General features: G+C 41.5%; 1 protein-coding gene across 1 annotated transcript in view; it reads left to right on the top strand.

Moving 5' to 3' along the window:
• The first annotated feature begins 1,634 nt into the window (after positions 1–1,634).
• LOC144631228 (galactose-3-O-sulfotransferase 2-like) overlaps positions 1,635–14,414 on the top strand; it is a 30,279-nt gene continuing 17,499 nt past the window's right edge. Inside the window, exons 1-3 of the mRNA XM_078489642.1 lie at positions 1,635–1,816; positions 5,821–6,183; positions 8,702–10,285. Of these exons, the coding sequence (XP_078345768.1) occupies positions 6,014–6,183; positions 8,702–9,845 (1,314 nt within the window). The 5' untranslated portion in view covers positions 1,635–1,816; positions 5,821–6,013 and the 3' untranslated portion in view covers positions 9,846–10,285. The remainder of the gene's footprint in view (positions 1,817–5,820; positions 6,184–8,701; positions 10,286–14,414) is intronic.

Below are 14,414 nucleotides of genomic sequence, written 5' to 3'. Positions count from 1 at the left end.
GCATACACACTCGCCTAAAGGCTCGTGTGTATACCGAGGAAATACAAGTGACTCGTGGGATATTCCATAGTATACCACTCGAAAGCGTTGCATAACTAGTATATCTACAATGACGAATCGCCAGAGGAGTTCCTCAATCTAGCGATCAAAAAAGGTCGGTTTGCTGTTATCCATATGGATGGGTACAACCACGCGAGGACGAGAAGCCGTGCCAAACGGTGAATGGTGCGGATTATGCCGGCATTGACTTGAATTTTCCGACAAATCGTGAATGTGCCTGCAAACTCTTGATTATATCAAGATTTTGCGGCATAATGTTGAATTTAACATTATGCTGGAAAATTCACGATTTTGCCAAAGCCCAAAAAATTCAAGATTTTGCCTTGAACATTTAAGATTATGCCGCCATAATCAAGAGACGTGATACATTATTTAACTGGCGAGGTACGATTCCACTGGATAATTATTATTCAATGAAATCTTACCTCGCCAATTAAGCTTTCGAGACTCAAATATTGTATTATGTCTAAATGTTACAAAAACCGGTGTTTTTTGTCGCGATGAAGTAGAAAAGAGTTATAAGTTCGTCTTTTTTGTAAATTATGGAACTCACTCCAGTGATAACTCGCTAGATAACTCACCACTGAGCATAACCCGCCCACTTAGAAGACTCAAACATTTAACGATTAAAATTGTTTTGACTAGGCGTAAAATCAATTTTAATTCCTAAGTGTTTTCAAGTGTTTTCTCACAGTATGAAAGGCTTAGAAGATAATTTATTGCCCCAATAATAAAATAACACAAACGAGAAGACAGCCTAGGGCTAAGCAGGTCTAAGCATGGAAACACGCTAACATCAGTCAATGTTTTTAATTTACAAAAAAGACGACTTTTGTGGTCGCGAGTAGATCCGAGTAGAAAACACAAACAGATTTTTGTAACATTTAGACGTAATACATTATTGAATAGTAATTATTCCGAGTTGTGGTCGCGAGTAGATCCGAGTAGAAAACACAAACAGATTTTTGTAACATTTAGACGTAATACATTATTGAATAGTAATTATTCCGAGTGGAAGTACGTTTTTTGAATAATCATCATTCAATGGAATCGTCCGAATAAATAATGCATCACGTCTCGTCCTGAATATTTTTCAATTTCACAGACTTTTACTCAAGCGAAACTGATTGTGCTTGTCCCTGAGTGGGTCATTATTTTGGTTCCTGTTTTGGTAGAGGGTCGAGAGTCAAGATTAAAGGGCGAGGGGACAATGTCAAGAGTTCCACTGAATATAGGCTCTTTTACACGTGTGTTTGTGAATTTTCTTTTATCGTATGAGCAGAGACGATTCGAAAACAATTTGTTGAATTGATTAATTGATTTATGCGAGCACTGCTCGTCCCCAGGGTCCCCTCTTTTCCTCCACGTGCTAACAAAAGACAATAGACAATACAAACCAAAATAAAATAAAACTCACAAAACAATGGTTAAACAGTATGTTCATTTGTGACCCATACCCATAGAAGTAGCCGAAGAAACGCTAAAGAAAAACTGCTACAGCGCACAGTATAAAACAACGACGACAAAAAATAAAGATTTTGAAGGCGAAACGGCCGTAAACCCTCTGTACACAACCCATGATTCTTTGCAGTGACGCAAGATCGGCATACGTCGAGAGTTCGCATTTTATAGTTCCACCCTTCGCAAAGCAAAGATTTTCCTGAGAGAATTGGCAATCATTTCTGCGGAAATAACAGGGACAAAGCTAGCTTTTAACCTCGCCGAGCTGATTAATTCTCTACTGTACAGATATTTGGTAAGTTTATTCCTATTTATTAGCGCTTGTCGTAACGAAACACGCCAGCACATGGACGCGCTGAACAGCTCGAAATGAAATGGAACGAACTTCGTTCGCTTGCGCGCTTACAAATTCGATCGGGTTTTAACTAGATAAAATAACTGTAGGGTGATCGCCAGCTTTGTACGAAGGAAATGCCACCCGATGCGTAAAAGCGACGATTTGTAATATACACAAAGGTATAATTGCTGGGAAATTATAGAAAGCAACTGCAACTTTTCCACCCCGAGGCAAATGAGATTCAGAACTCTTTGTAGAGAAGGGTACGAAACAATTGGCCGTCTTTAGCCGTCACGTTAGTTACTATAAAAGCACTTTTAGGACTATAAGGACGTATTCAGACATTATTTTTAAGAACCAAGAAAAGCTTGTATTTCGTAAATATGGTGTCGAATCGACTCGCCCAGAAAATGCTGAATTAAGCAGCTGGCTTATATTGGCTTGTCTATATTTATCAAATATCAGCGAAATTCACTCTGGTTTGTATATTTTGCGCCATTTTTCCGATTTTGTTGTTTCTTTGTTGATAAGCTTCGAGAGCATTGAATTGACGAAGGTTTTTTCTGCTCTTTTAAAATGTAATTAATTTCATGCGTGACACCATAGTTACTGACACGTAAATCAAACAGAGGACGGTGTCATATGACCGCCATGTCAAATGTAAAACGAATAGAAATTTTAAATTTCGTTGACCAGACAGTGTGGCTCGCAAGTTGAGTATCTACTAAAGGCTAAAAATAAATTAATAACATTTGACAATTTACCAAAGACATTTGTAAGTAATTTGCTTATGGTAGTCAATAACAGTAAAAAATTGTACATATGGATGTTTATTATATGGCTACAATAGTACGCGCGCTCTGATTGGCTGCCGAGCGGGCATTATTTTCTTGTAATGCCCGGGCATTATGAAAAATTTTCTCGGCTCGACGGTTTTTTGAGTTGTGAGTAAAAGCTACTAGCGCAATTGCGAAAACGACAATAAATACCGACAAAATGTAACTATCTTTTCAATAACTGAAAGAAAAATATTAGCATACCGGTACTTCTTTAGTATGAGCGATGAAGAGAGCCACAGAGAGCGAGTTTCACCTTTTTTTTTTTTTAGATATTTTTAGAATAGCGCTAAAATGCCATATAATAAATAACTTATTAACCTCGTCCGTTCCGTCATTACAGGGCAATCTCAGACCTCGGCCTTGATGTATTGACCTCGCTATCGTTCGGTCAATACATCAAGGCCTCGGTCTGAGATTCCCCTGTAATGACCTCACTCTCGGTTAATAAGTAGTATATATTGTTGTTAAACTCATCAACAACAGATGTACAGTGCTGTGTAAAGGGTGTATAAGGCTGTTTAGGCAGGGTTGGAAATAAGGGAAAACAGATTGATAGGTGATTTTTTTGTGAAGGTGCAAATGATAAAGATTTGTCCACTTGAATATATATATATATATATATTTAAATTAATTAAATTTTATTTAAGGTGGTAGACTGGAGTTTAACAGGTCCATTTTGGATGAAAATTTCTTAAAATTAAGAGACGTGGCTGAAATAAAAACATAACAGGCCAAGACAACTGAGGTTAAGCTTCAGAAAAATTGATGTTTGAGGTGACAATTTTCACACCTCAGGTGACAAACCCCATTTGAATTGCGGGCTCAAAATTAAGAAATTTTCGTTTTGCGGCTTTATTTTTAAAAGCTGGTCAAAATAAAATGTAGGAATCTATTCCCATATAGAAAAGGAAAAATCCTGCGGGAGCCCGGAGTGGAAAGCCGCTTCTTTCCTCAGAAAGCGAGTTTTAAAGTCAAAAACACGTGCTGATTATTTACGCGGCACTCGCATCTCGAAGAAAACTTCTTTCGCTCCAGGCTCCCGTGAAAAGTTTCTTTTACACCAAAATAACAAACCACGCGAATTTCATCCAGGTACGATAAATCTACAACTTTATTCTTAAAATACCTTTCAGTGCGGTCTGTGTAGGTCCTTAAATTGTGGTAGTTTCTCGCCGATATCTCATCACAAGATCGTGGTTATCGGGCGCCATTTTGAAATCTTCTTAGAAAACCGCTGTTCGAAGTGTTTGTGGCAACACATGACCGATTATAGCGCGAAGAATGCCGAAAATCTACGATCTTGTCCGTCCTTTGACGAAGTTCAAGATGGCGGCGTAAACAACTACGTAATGCATAGCAACGATGTGAACTTGAGACCTCGGCTAATGGGCACAGCGGACAATAGGCGTACTGAGTTACTGCGCAAGACTCCCGTGGAGAATCTCGTGCTGGGCTGTAAATTCTTGCGGTGTTGTGTAAATGTTATGTCACGAGTCCCAGAAACGAAAAAAACCACGATTTAACCATTAAATGGAGCCAAAATACCAAGGAACCACACAAAGGACATAAGTTAAGTTTATTTTTACCATCAACTTTTAATTCAAGACGTGTAAATTGCTCTGAACGACTGATTTCGACTTATAGTTGATATTTCACAATGATCGATAGTGTAACACAATGCCGCTTTTCTAGATCACGTTCGTCCGATATAATGATCGTCATTTAGCTTCTTTTGTAGAATATACTGCAGACCCTTTCACAGGAAAGGTACAGCGGACCTGAACTTGCGTCTTCCAAAACGTAGCAAAGCGTTTCAACGGCAAAAGAAGACTCAAATCAACATTTGGTGCGTGTCACTTGCGTGTCACACAATAAATTCAATATGGCGGCGCAAAGTGCCGGCCTAGCGACCATCTTTAGGCTTTAATTATTCCGCAGATAGCCAGAATGGAGCGCTTATCTCTTGGGATTGTGAATAAATCTATGTTATCTTTAAAATCCTTGAATGTTTTGATATGTTTCATTTTTGAGCTAAACTCCAGTCTACCACCTTAATGTTTGGCTGGTAAACTTGATTGGTAATTACTGATCACTGGCCGTTATTTCCAACCCTGTTTAGGAGTGTACAGTTCTGTATAGGGTTGTAAATACATATCTTATTAACCGAGTGGGAGGGCCGTACAGGGAAAGTATCAGCCGGAGGTCTTGACAGAAAAGACCGAGTGCTGATTCCATATTCTCACTTAAATTTGCAAGTGCAGTTGAACCTCTCTAATATGGACACCGAAGGGCAGAGCGAAGTGTCTGTATAATAGAGGTCACCACTATGACGTCACTTTTCACTTCATTGACAGCTTAAAGTACCGTCGCTTGCATCTAAGCGTGAACACGAGCCGCCGAAACATGATCTAATTGGGTATCAAACATGGCATGTTTCGTCATGAAACATCGAAGTTTAGCAGACCGTAACGGCAACTTTCAAGCTCAAAATGCTCACCATAAACACTGAGAACAGGCGAAACTTTGCACCAGAAGTGATTCAAGTGAACCTGCAAATGCATATCGTCACAGATCAGGATCAATTTGTCGAAGGAAGTCTTGATATCCAATCTTTCCGCCATTTCGACTGTTTCGAAACCGGAATGTGTTGAAGTTTCGGCGCGAAAGTTGCCGTTACGGTCTGCTAAACTTCAAACGTTTGATGACCAATCATGCCACGTTTGATACCCAATTAGATCATGTTTCGGCGACACCTGTTCACGCTTAGATGCAAGCGACGGTATTTAGTAACTCGAAATGCTCTGCAACCCAATGCTGCAGTTAAAAAATTAAAACTAAGCATAAAACCGAAAACATCTAAGAAAAATAAAGCAATACGTGGTTGTTTTTGTAACCACAAACAGGAAATTGTACACAAAATATCATTGCCTGTTGTCAAGACCTGGGTTTGATAAAGTGCAGTGGTGCATTGAAATTGCCAAAAAAATTAACTGTTCTTGCTTGGTGGTGATTGCTCAAACGCTACTGTACCGGTGTAAATAATACACACTGTTTAGGTGGGCAAAAGAGGTGAATGTGTACATGTAATTCTTCTATAATTCTTCATTCTCCATTATGTTTCAGGTCTTGCAGAGGATAAAGTCATTATCAGTTGAAACGATTGAACAAAACGGTTGTGGAACTGCTTTCATTCTGCATTTGAACCTGTTAACAACAGTCTTTGTAAACTGAAGAGGCTGTTACACCATATTAAACCCTTCTTTACACACATTCTTCACCATCATTTTGGACCCAGACCTTTTTACTGGTAGCACATATGGCAACTATTTCTTTCTTGATTTCGCACCTGGGGAGATGGTCACGTCTAAAGTGTCTTGTGGCCTCGTGTGTCATAGGTCTTCTGTTTTTGTTGACATTTTACGGTGAACTGAATTACCTTTGGAAAAGACTACCACACCGTAGTGCTGATATCACTGATACCGAAGAGTAAGTTCTCTCTTTCTTTATGAAACAATTTTTGTTGTTGTTGTTGTTGTAATCATAGTTAATAGAGGGAAATGGTTATGAAGCCCGGCAAGTTATTTGTTATAGGTTTTTGTACGCTATTTTGGGGGTTGACCGTGCACGAAACCTGACAAAATACAATACGGTGGTTACGTGTGTTCATGCAATTAACCAATAAAAACATTTGGATTACATAACTCATACATAGTGTATGAGAGCAAAACAAAAGATGTGCACGGTCATGGACCTTCCAACCTAAATCTTGGCCTCTTTGTTTGCTCCTTTGATGTTTCCCAGGCTTCCTAACCATTTCCCTCTATTAACTCAGGGTCCGAAATTGCGCCTTCCTGGTCGCCAATGCGACTAAATATTTAGAGCTGGCGACCAGAATTTCACAACTGATCGCCCGCTGGCGACTAAGATGCTTTGTAAGAGTATTCAGAGAAATTGATTAACGATAAAATTCGGAGCCGTTTTTTAACAATTTATTGACTCACTTTTTATCTTGGCGATGTCCTTGAAATAACAGTGAAGTAAATTTCTACCTACATAATGTATAAACTCCTCAACAGCTCAGCCAACAGCTGCGATCAACACGATTCGAACATTGCGAGCCGCCATGTTGTTTATCTCAGCGGTTTTCCCTACGACGTTATTGCGGGCGCGCCGAGCAATGTGCTTTCGCTACGACGTTCCACGAACGCAACATGTTCTTGTTGTCACTGTGTTGAATGAAAAACTACCTGTCGAAATATGTCAGAAAGTTGGTGGAAATGATGTTTTTTCCCGGTGTTTTTTATATTTAAGAGCGGAATGTTTGAGTAAGACTGTAAAGTATTTTCCATTTAAATGTTAGAGAGTTAACATTCGATAAAGAAGACTTCTTAAGACTCTACTTTAATATAGGCAAGTACAGCATTTCTTTGAGTGGTTACGGTCTGTAGAACTGGCTTTCATATCGTCGTTGTTTTGTGGTTTAATTAAGCTGTTTTTGAGTATATTAATGGCCAAAAATACACTGTAGAAGAACAAGTGTTTCATCTTTAAGTGTAAAAGGAAAGTCAATCGAAAAAATTGGCGACCAGAAATTGCCATGTGGCGACTAAAACTTTCGGTCCGGTCGCCAGCTGGCGCCGATGTAAAAAAGTTAATTTCGGACCCTGTAACTATGAAGTAATCAAAGATCTCTTAGGCATGGTTCAAGCTAGCGACATAATAACATAACTACATGGACATAACAACATAAAGAAAAGTTCAATTCTTTCCTTTTGTCGTTATGCTAATGTCATTATGTTCCAACTTTGTCGTAATGTTATGTTGCTCACACTGGTGACATAAAACATCAACGTGAGGTGTTTTTTGCATTTGCGTGACCTTGCCATTATGTCGTGATGTTGCGTGAATCAGGCCTTAGAGATCTACCAACTATTTTGCACAAAGCACGAGTAGAAATATATAAAGACAGAAAAGGATTATTGTCTTGTGTTTAAGCGTGAGTCACGCAATCCATTGTTATGAAATTTAGTGCCCGAGGTAAAATAATTATTATTTGACTCTTTAGATAAACCACCTTTCAAAAATATGTGTGTTGAGTTTTGCATTGTGAAATACCTAGTTGTACAGTCAAACTAGTTGAAAAAACAAGAGGATGGTCAGTTTCAATAAATTATTTGGTCACACCACCCAGGCTTATTATCAGAACAATTTTCACTTGAATGAACATATGTCCTACTAAGACACCATCTTGGTCGGACATATTTTTATTCATCGTTGCCGTAAAATGATTTATGATCAAAAAATTGCCCAGACATTATGTCCGACCACACTTGGGATTTCGTCAGACATAAGCAAATTTTGGTCGGCCAATGTCTGATGACTGACTGTTATTTGCAGCCCTGCTTGTGTTTTTAGCAAGAGTCACACAATCCGTTGTTATGAAATTTAGTGCTGAGGTTAGAGGTTAAATATTAGCCACTCTTTAGATAGATCGCCTTTCAGAAAATATGTGCGTTGAGTTTTAAGTTTCACACTTTGAAAGCGAGGCTTGGTGGTGAAGCTAGCCAGGTTGGCGTTAACATGCATAAGGACTGGGGTGAATTAAGCCCCATAACTATATAGCTTGTGTCATTGAAAAATAAACATCTTTCTCATATTAATTTTTTATGAATGTGGAAGGTCTGTCATAAGTAATTTACTATTAGATGACAAGCTCAAGGTTTCTATTAGCTGATACATGTAGTTGGCCATTTTTTTGTCAATTTTACTTGCAAGTACTCCCAGGGCAGTCTATTCAAAATTAGACTGCCCTTGTGTAGCCAATCATATTGTGATTTCGTTTTATAGTAAGTCACTGGGTTATGCTAAACCTGTTACATGTACTGTATATGGTGTAGCAATCATTGTTGGGAGAACTTAGAAATTTTTCCTCTTAGTACATGTAGCTTACAACATGCGCTACCTTAAATAACTGCCTCATTATGATTTTTATTTGTTTTAACAGGCCAAAAGTAACATTAACGGCAGACACCCTCACACAGATATCAAGACTGGGCTCAGATGGTCGTTGTGCTCCAATTAGAAATGTTCTTTTTCTCAAGACACACAAAACAGGATCATCTACTGTGGCCAATATCTTCTTCCGTTATGGCGACTCTCGGGGTCTTTCGTTTGTTCTTGGCTCAGACCCAATGATTGGCTGGCCACGGCGCTTTCGCCTCTCGCATACCTTGCCTCGCAATGGACACCGAGCAAATTTTCTGTGCAGTCATACTAGATACAATAAAAAACCAATGCGTCTTCTCTTTCCAAAAGATATCAGTATTTACATCACCATCCTTCGAAATCCAGTTGACCAGTTCGAGTCAGTTTTCAACTATGTGGAGTTCGGCGAGGTTTTCGGTTTTGGTACTGACCCAACAGAATCGATAACGTCTTTTCTCAGAAATGGGATACCATTTAAAGATATTACCAAAGCGCGATCATCAGTTTTAGCCAGGAATCCTATGATGTATGACTTTGGATTGGACTACCAGTATTACCAGAATGCTACCGCTGTTCGAAATTATATTGCATTTCTGGAGAAAGAATTTGATTTGGTCATGATCATGGAGTACTTTGAAGAATCTATGGTTCTAATGAAGCGTTTGCTTTGCTGGGAGTTCGATGATCTTTTTCACATAAAATCCAATGAGAGACAAGAGAAAGAGAGAGCTAAAATGAGCGACAACTTGAAAGAGAACATCAAAAGATGGAACAAAGCTGATATGTTATTGTATGAGCACTTTAACAGAACATTTTGGCGCCAAATTAGAATGGAAGGAGAAGGGTTTTATGATGACCTTAAAACTTTTCGCCAGATGAACGATGAAATGAATCGTAAGTGCTTCAGTGGCATGACACTTCAACAAGTTTACGCTGGCAAGTTTGTTAAGGCACCAGCCTTAAACCCTAACTTGACTGCAGAATTAAAAGAGAAATGTGAAAGAATGACGAGAAAAGAAAATTCATACCTTTCACACTTAAAAAGTAAACAGTCATCAAAATCAGCCGGTTATATTCAGGCAACGCTGGACGATGAAGGGCCTGATAACAAGATTAGCTGGGACGTGGCACAAGACTTCAAATATAATCCTTTACCAGTATAAAAAATATTGTAACAGTAGACCTTACAGTTAGACAGGGCCCCAGGGGTTAAATCAGTCTGTACTCATTTCCAGGCGACACTGGATGAAGACTGTGACATGGCAAAAGACCTGAAATATGATCGGCCTTTATGGTATAAAAAATATCGGTTGATATCACAGGACAGGGCATTGGGGGTTAAATCAGCACTTATATCTAGGCAGTGCTGAATGAAGGGAAAGAACCTTATAAATATATGATAAGCTGGGATGTGGCAGAAGACCTTAGATCAATCCCAATGTGTTGTAAATTTTAAGCAAATAGATAGCAGGAAAATATAAATCAAGTATGCGCATTTATTAGAATTCATCAGGGAATAATAACCATATAGGCCATTTCCAAATTACCCTTTTCCTCTATTTCAAAACGAGTCTACATGCGAAACCATTTATTAGGCGAGGACGTAGTCTCGAGCCTTATGCTAGGGCACGATCAAGGATTCATGTGAAATGTGAAAATTACTCCATTAACAATCTCGTTCCCAGAGTCCACGTTCCCCATTTATCGGCGATGTGATGATTCGAACCGAAGGGGATTGGTAACTAAAAACGATTTGTTTGCGTCGGCCATCTTGGTTGTTCGGTCGTGCATGTGAGACTTTTCGCAGCCAGAAGCCATTAGTAGCTGATATTTTTTGCGCTCACTTACAAACATATTGAGATATCATAGTACACAAAAACCTTATCGACACACCGACAGGTCGAGGGAGTAGTAGTATAGGTTCCAAATTATCCGGATTTTAATTTATTCAAAATGGCCGCCCCATACAAACCCTTGTAAAATGTGAGAAGTGAACGTGAGGTGCTAAGGAGGTGTCCAATAACGAAAATGAGGTGCACATACCCCGGTTTTAATTAATTCAAAATGGCCGCCCCATACAAACCCTTGTAAAATGTGAGAAGTGAACGTGAGGTGCTAAGGAGGTGTCCAATAACGAAAATGAGGTGCACATACCCCGGTTTTAATTAATTCAAAATGGTCGCCCCATACAAACCCTTGTAAAATGTGAGAAGTGAACGTGAGGTGCTAAGGAGGAGTCCAAAAACGAAAATGAGGTGCACAGTGCATGTCGTGTGAATAGGGTAAAATGATTAGGTACTGCATTGTTAATTTTTCGTAATGACTTGCCACAAAAGCATTTTTTGAGGTGCACAGTTCATGTGAATAGAGCAAAATGATTTTTTTGAACTGTGTAATGAAACTTGCCACAAAAGCATTTTTTATGGCAGCCGCGCACAGCGCGGCTGTTGCTGCCTCCCACCGCCGCCGCCGCCACCACCGCCACCACCGCCGCCGCCGCCCGCCGCCGCCGCGCGTGCCGCCGCAGCGGCGGCTAGGTATGTTCGCATTGGCAAAAACCATTTTCAATTTTTAAAAATACATTTTATTGATTAACAAACAAAGTTTTCTTTTTTTTTTTACAAACAAAGTTCAGTCTCCCAATCTTCATCCGGTGTGACTGTCCATTGCCAATACGCCTGACATTCCACCATGGCACAGTGTCCCAACGCTTGTACTTTGTGCTGTCCGCAGTCTTGAATGATAGAGATATTGTCTAACTTTTCAAATTTGGGGCATCCGAAATGTTCCAAGTTGATGGCAGGTAGATCCAATTCTCGTAATAAATTCTTTTCCACGTGGCCACCTTTATATGCTACTAGGAATCGTTCTGGGGTTCGGCTTTGTTGGTACACTTCTAATACGTTGCCTTTTAGGTCCTCTAGAGAACGAGCATTTTCCCGGGGATCTTCTTCAAACGGTAACCCATGAATGCGATGGTACACGTACTTGGCCGTTTGTCTGTCAAGTGGGTTTAATGCTTTCCAGCGAAAGGGTTGTTGGTAATGGTTGACTCCAACATCACCTCTCCAGGTGGTCCAACCGAGTTCACGTGGATAAAATTTTTTGTCGATAAAATATCCTTCCAAATCGAGGATGAGGCACACGTTTTGAAGAGCACCTTTACACTGCATCGTGATGTGTAGAATGAATGTCGATGAGGAATGTGTTGCTCTTTTTATACTTTTTTGACAATGACTCGTTTACAAAATTCACTCTTGAATCCAATTGCGAGGTTTCTGCCAAACACGGGGCTTAGAATAACCTTTTCCTCGCTGTCTAGGGTAGAGGTTTATGAGTTGTTGATACAATTTGTTGCGCCGACGTAGCGAATCTTCTCGAGCTTGGACGCGTTGCCTGTGTTCCTCTTCCTTGCCCATGATGAGTTGATTCAACCAAAAGGGTGGATCCGAATGGTTCAAAAACTCGTCTTGCTCCTTGATGGTTTGCACGTTGCCCTCCACGATCTGCCAATTTCGGTCGGCTTTTTTGATTTTTTGATCGTCGCCCGTGCGGAGGGCTTGCTCCATCTCTTGCTTGGCCTGTTGCCTATACCATTCAAGATCCTTATCCAATTTGTCGTAGTGGTCAAGCACTTCCTGGGGCGAGCGGAGGTTGGCGTACCACATCGCAGGGATGATTTTTGATTTTTCTTCTTTCTCTGGAGGAGGAGCTGCTATTTTTTTCGGTGGGGCAATCCGTTTCAGGCTGTTGGGTTGCAGTCGTTGCAGTTGACGTTGTAGGTGAAAGTAATGGCTGCTGTCGACGCCGTCCCCTGGCAGGGATGCAGGCACAGCCTGTCCTTCGGCCTGTTTCATATCGTTCATGAGTTTCCTCATGCGATCCACGTGAGGGGCATTGACCAATCGATCCACCGCCAAGCGTCGTTGCCAAAATTGATCCATGTTGTCTTGGGCGACCTGACCTCCTGTTTGATCGCTTGAGGGTTTAGGGATCAAGATCATCTCTTGGGCGTATTTTTCGCTCATGTTTCCAAAGCTTTTAAACCAGCTCGCAGAAACGGAAGAAGGCGTGCTCCCAAGGCAAGTAAGAGGGCTCGCCGTTCGTACAAAGGTGTGGTTAGTCCACTCAAACGTCTTATCTCTCTTATATGCTTTTTCAAGGGAAGTTTGATCTGGGACGGTATGGGGATCACGCCATCGTACAAGTTGCGTATCACGTCGGTCAAGGCACGTAGTTGGTCATTGCTGGCTTTGTGAATTTCTCGTCGCCACGTGGCGCCATCCCCACTGACCAAGTTGAGTAGAAAAGGTTGGTGAGCTGCCACGCGCCACGCACCACTGCCCGTTTGTTTCTTCTTTTTTGATGTCACCACTCCGCCTAGCAGAGCACCCAGACCTGCCAAAGGTAGTAAGCCGGCAGCCAACAATCCCTTGGTACCCATTTTACGTTTGAGTTTTCCGTAGGCACTTCCTACTTTGTTACCCGAGGAACGGGCTTTAGCAGGACGTGTAAACCCTCGATTAGCTCGCTTGACTGCTACCGAGGAAGTGGAAAAGTAACGATTGGTGGGAGTACGTCGCCAGGCTTGTAATGGAGGTGCCATGGTTCAATAATAAACCTTCCAGACGCAGCTTCTTTATATCCTTTTTTTCTCACTGCTGTAGACCAGAAAGCAGTGGTTTGAGCACCAGCGGAGCTAAGGCCATGCCTGCCATTGCAGCCAGAGGTCCCAATCCTCCCTGTTGTGATTTTTGTTTACAGCGTTTCATTTTCTTCCTGATTCCTCCACCTTTCTGTCTGGATCGTGGTATGCGAAGATAAGTGGACGGTGGTAAATGATTAGGCAAACCAATCATCTGCGAGTTGCCCGGTAAACTAAACTTTCCACCCGCTTGACCCGTCAAGCCTGGTACCATGCTGTTCAACACATTGCTAGCCATGTCGGTCACGATGGGAGCCAACGAGAACATGGCTAGTTGCTGAGCAAAAGGGCCGAGCCCTCCTTCCTGACGTCGACGTTTTCGTCTTACAGCTGGCATCGTTGTGTTCTAAACTCGACACGCGACTCGGACTTTTATACCTTTTGCGACAAGAGCGTTCCCAACAAGGCTGTCGGTACTGCTGCCAACACGCCTCCTAGTGCTGCTGCTGTCCCGAGTTTGCCCGTTAAGGTGGTGGGGGTCAGTGTACGACGCACATTCCACATGGCTCTGTTGACACCTCGAGCCAGTTGTTGCGATCTCGTATTGGCCAAGGCTCTAGAAGCTGCTCTTCGTCTTTGAGGATTGGTAGGATGACGAGCGTGGATGGCTCTCTGCATCTGAGCAATGCGTGACGGTGATGGTCGAGGTCCGGGGTAGATGCCTCCCTTTTGTCCACGCTTTCGTCGTCTTTTGGTTGCCAAAACGCTGCGTCGTCCAGTGGTCGCCTCACTGGCATCTTGAATGCGAACGTCGTACTCGTCGCCTCGTAGCACGTAGTGAGTGCCTGGCATCCCCGCACCCCAAGGTGCTTGTAAAGAGCGAGGAGGACGTCGAAATGCGGAACGTCGAAAGGTGGGTAACACAAGAGAATTCATTCCTTTTCTGGTCCTGTGTGGCTATGACACTCGGCTTTTTATCTTTTTTTCTAGCGGGTGTAGCACGGTGACAGGGTCAGCTTCGTCTAGCAAAATGTGGGTGCGAAACCTCAATGCTTCGTCTGTCCTGGGATGATGGTCAACCACCAGA

Source organism: Oculina patagonica, chromosome 11, assembly GCF_052425735.1.
Source record: "Oculina patagonica isolate OP01 chromosome 11, crgOcupat, whole genome shotgun sequence".
NCBI lineage: Eukaryota > Metazoa > Cnidaria > Anthozoa > Scleractinia > Oculinidae > Oculina > Oculina patagonica.
Note: the sequence above shows the minus strand (reverse complement) of the source record. Positions and strands in the feature narration are given on the sequence as shown.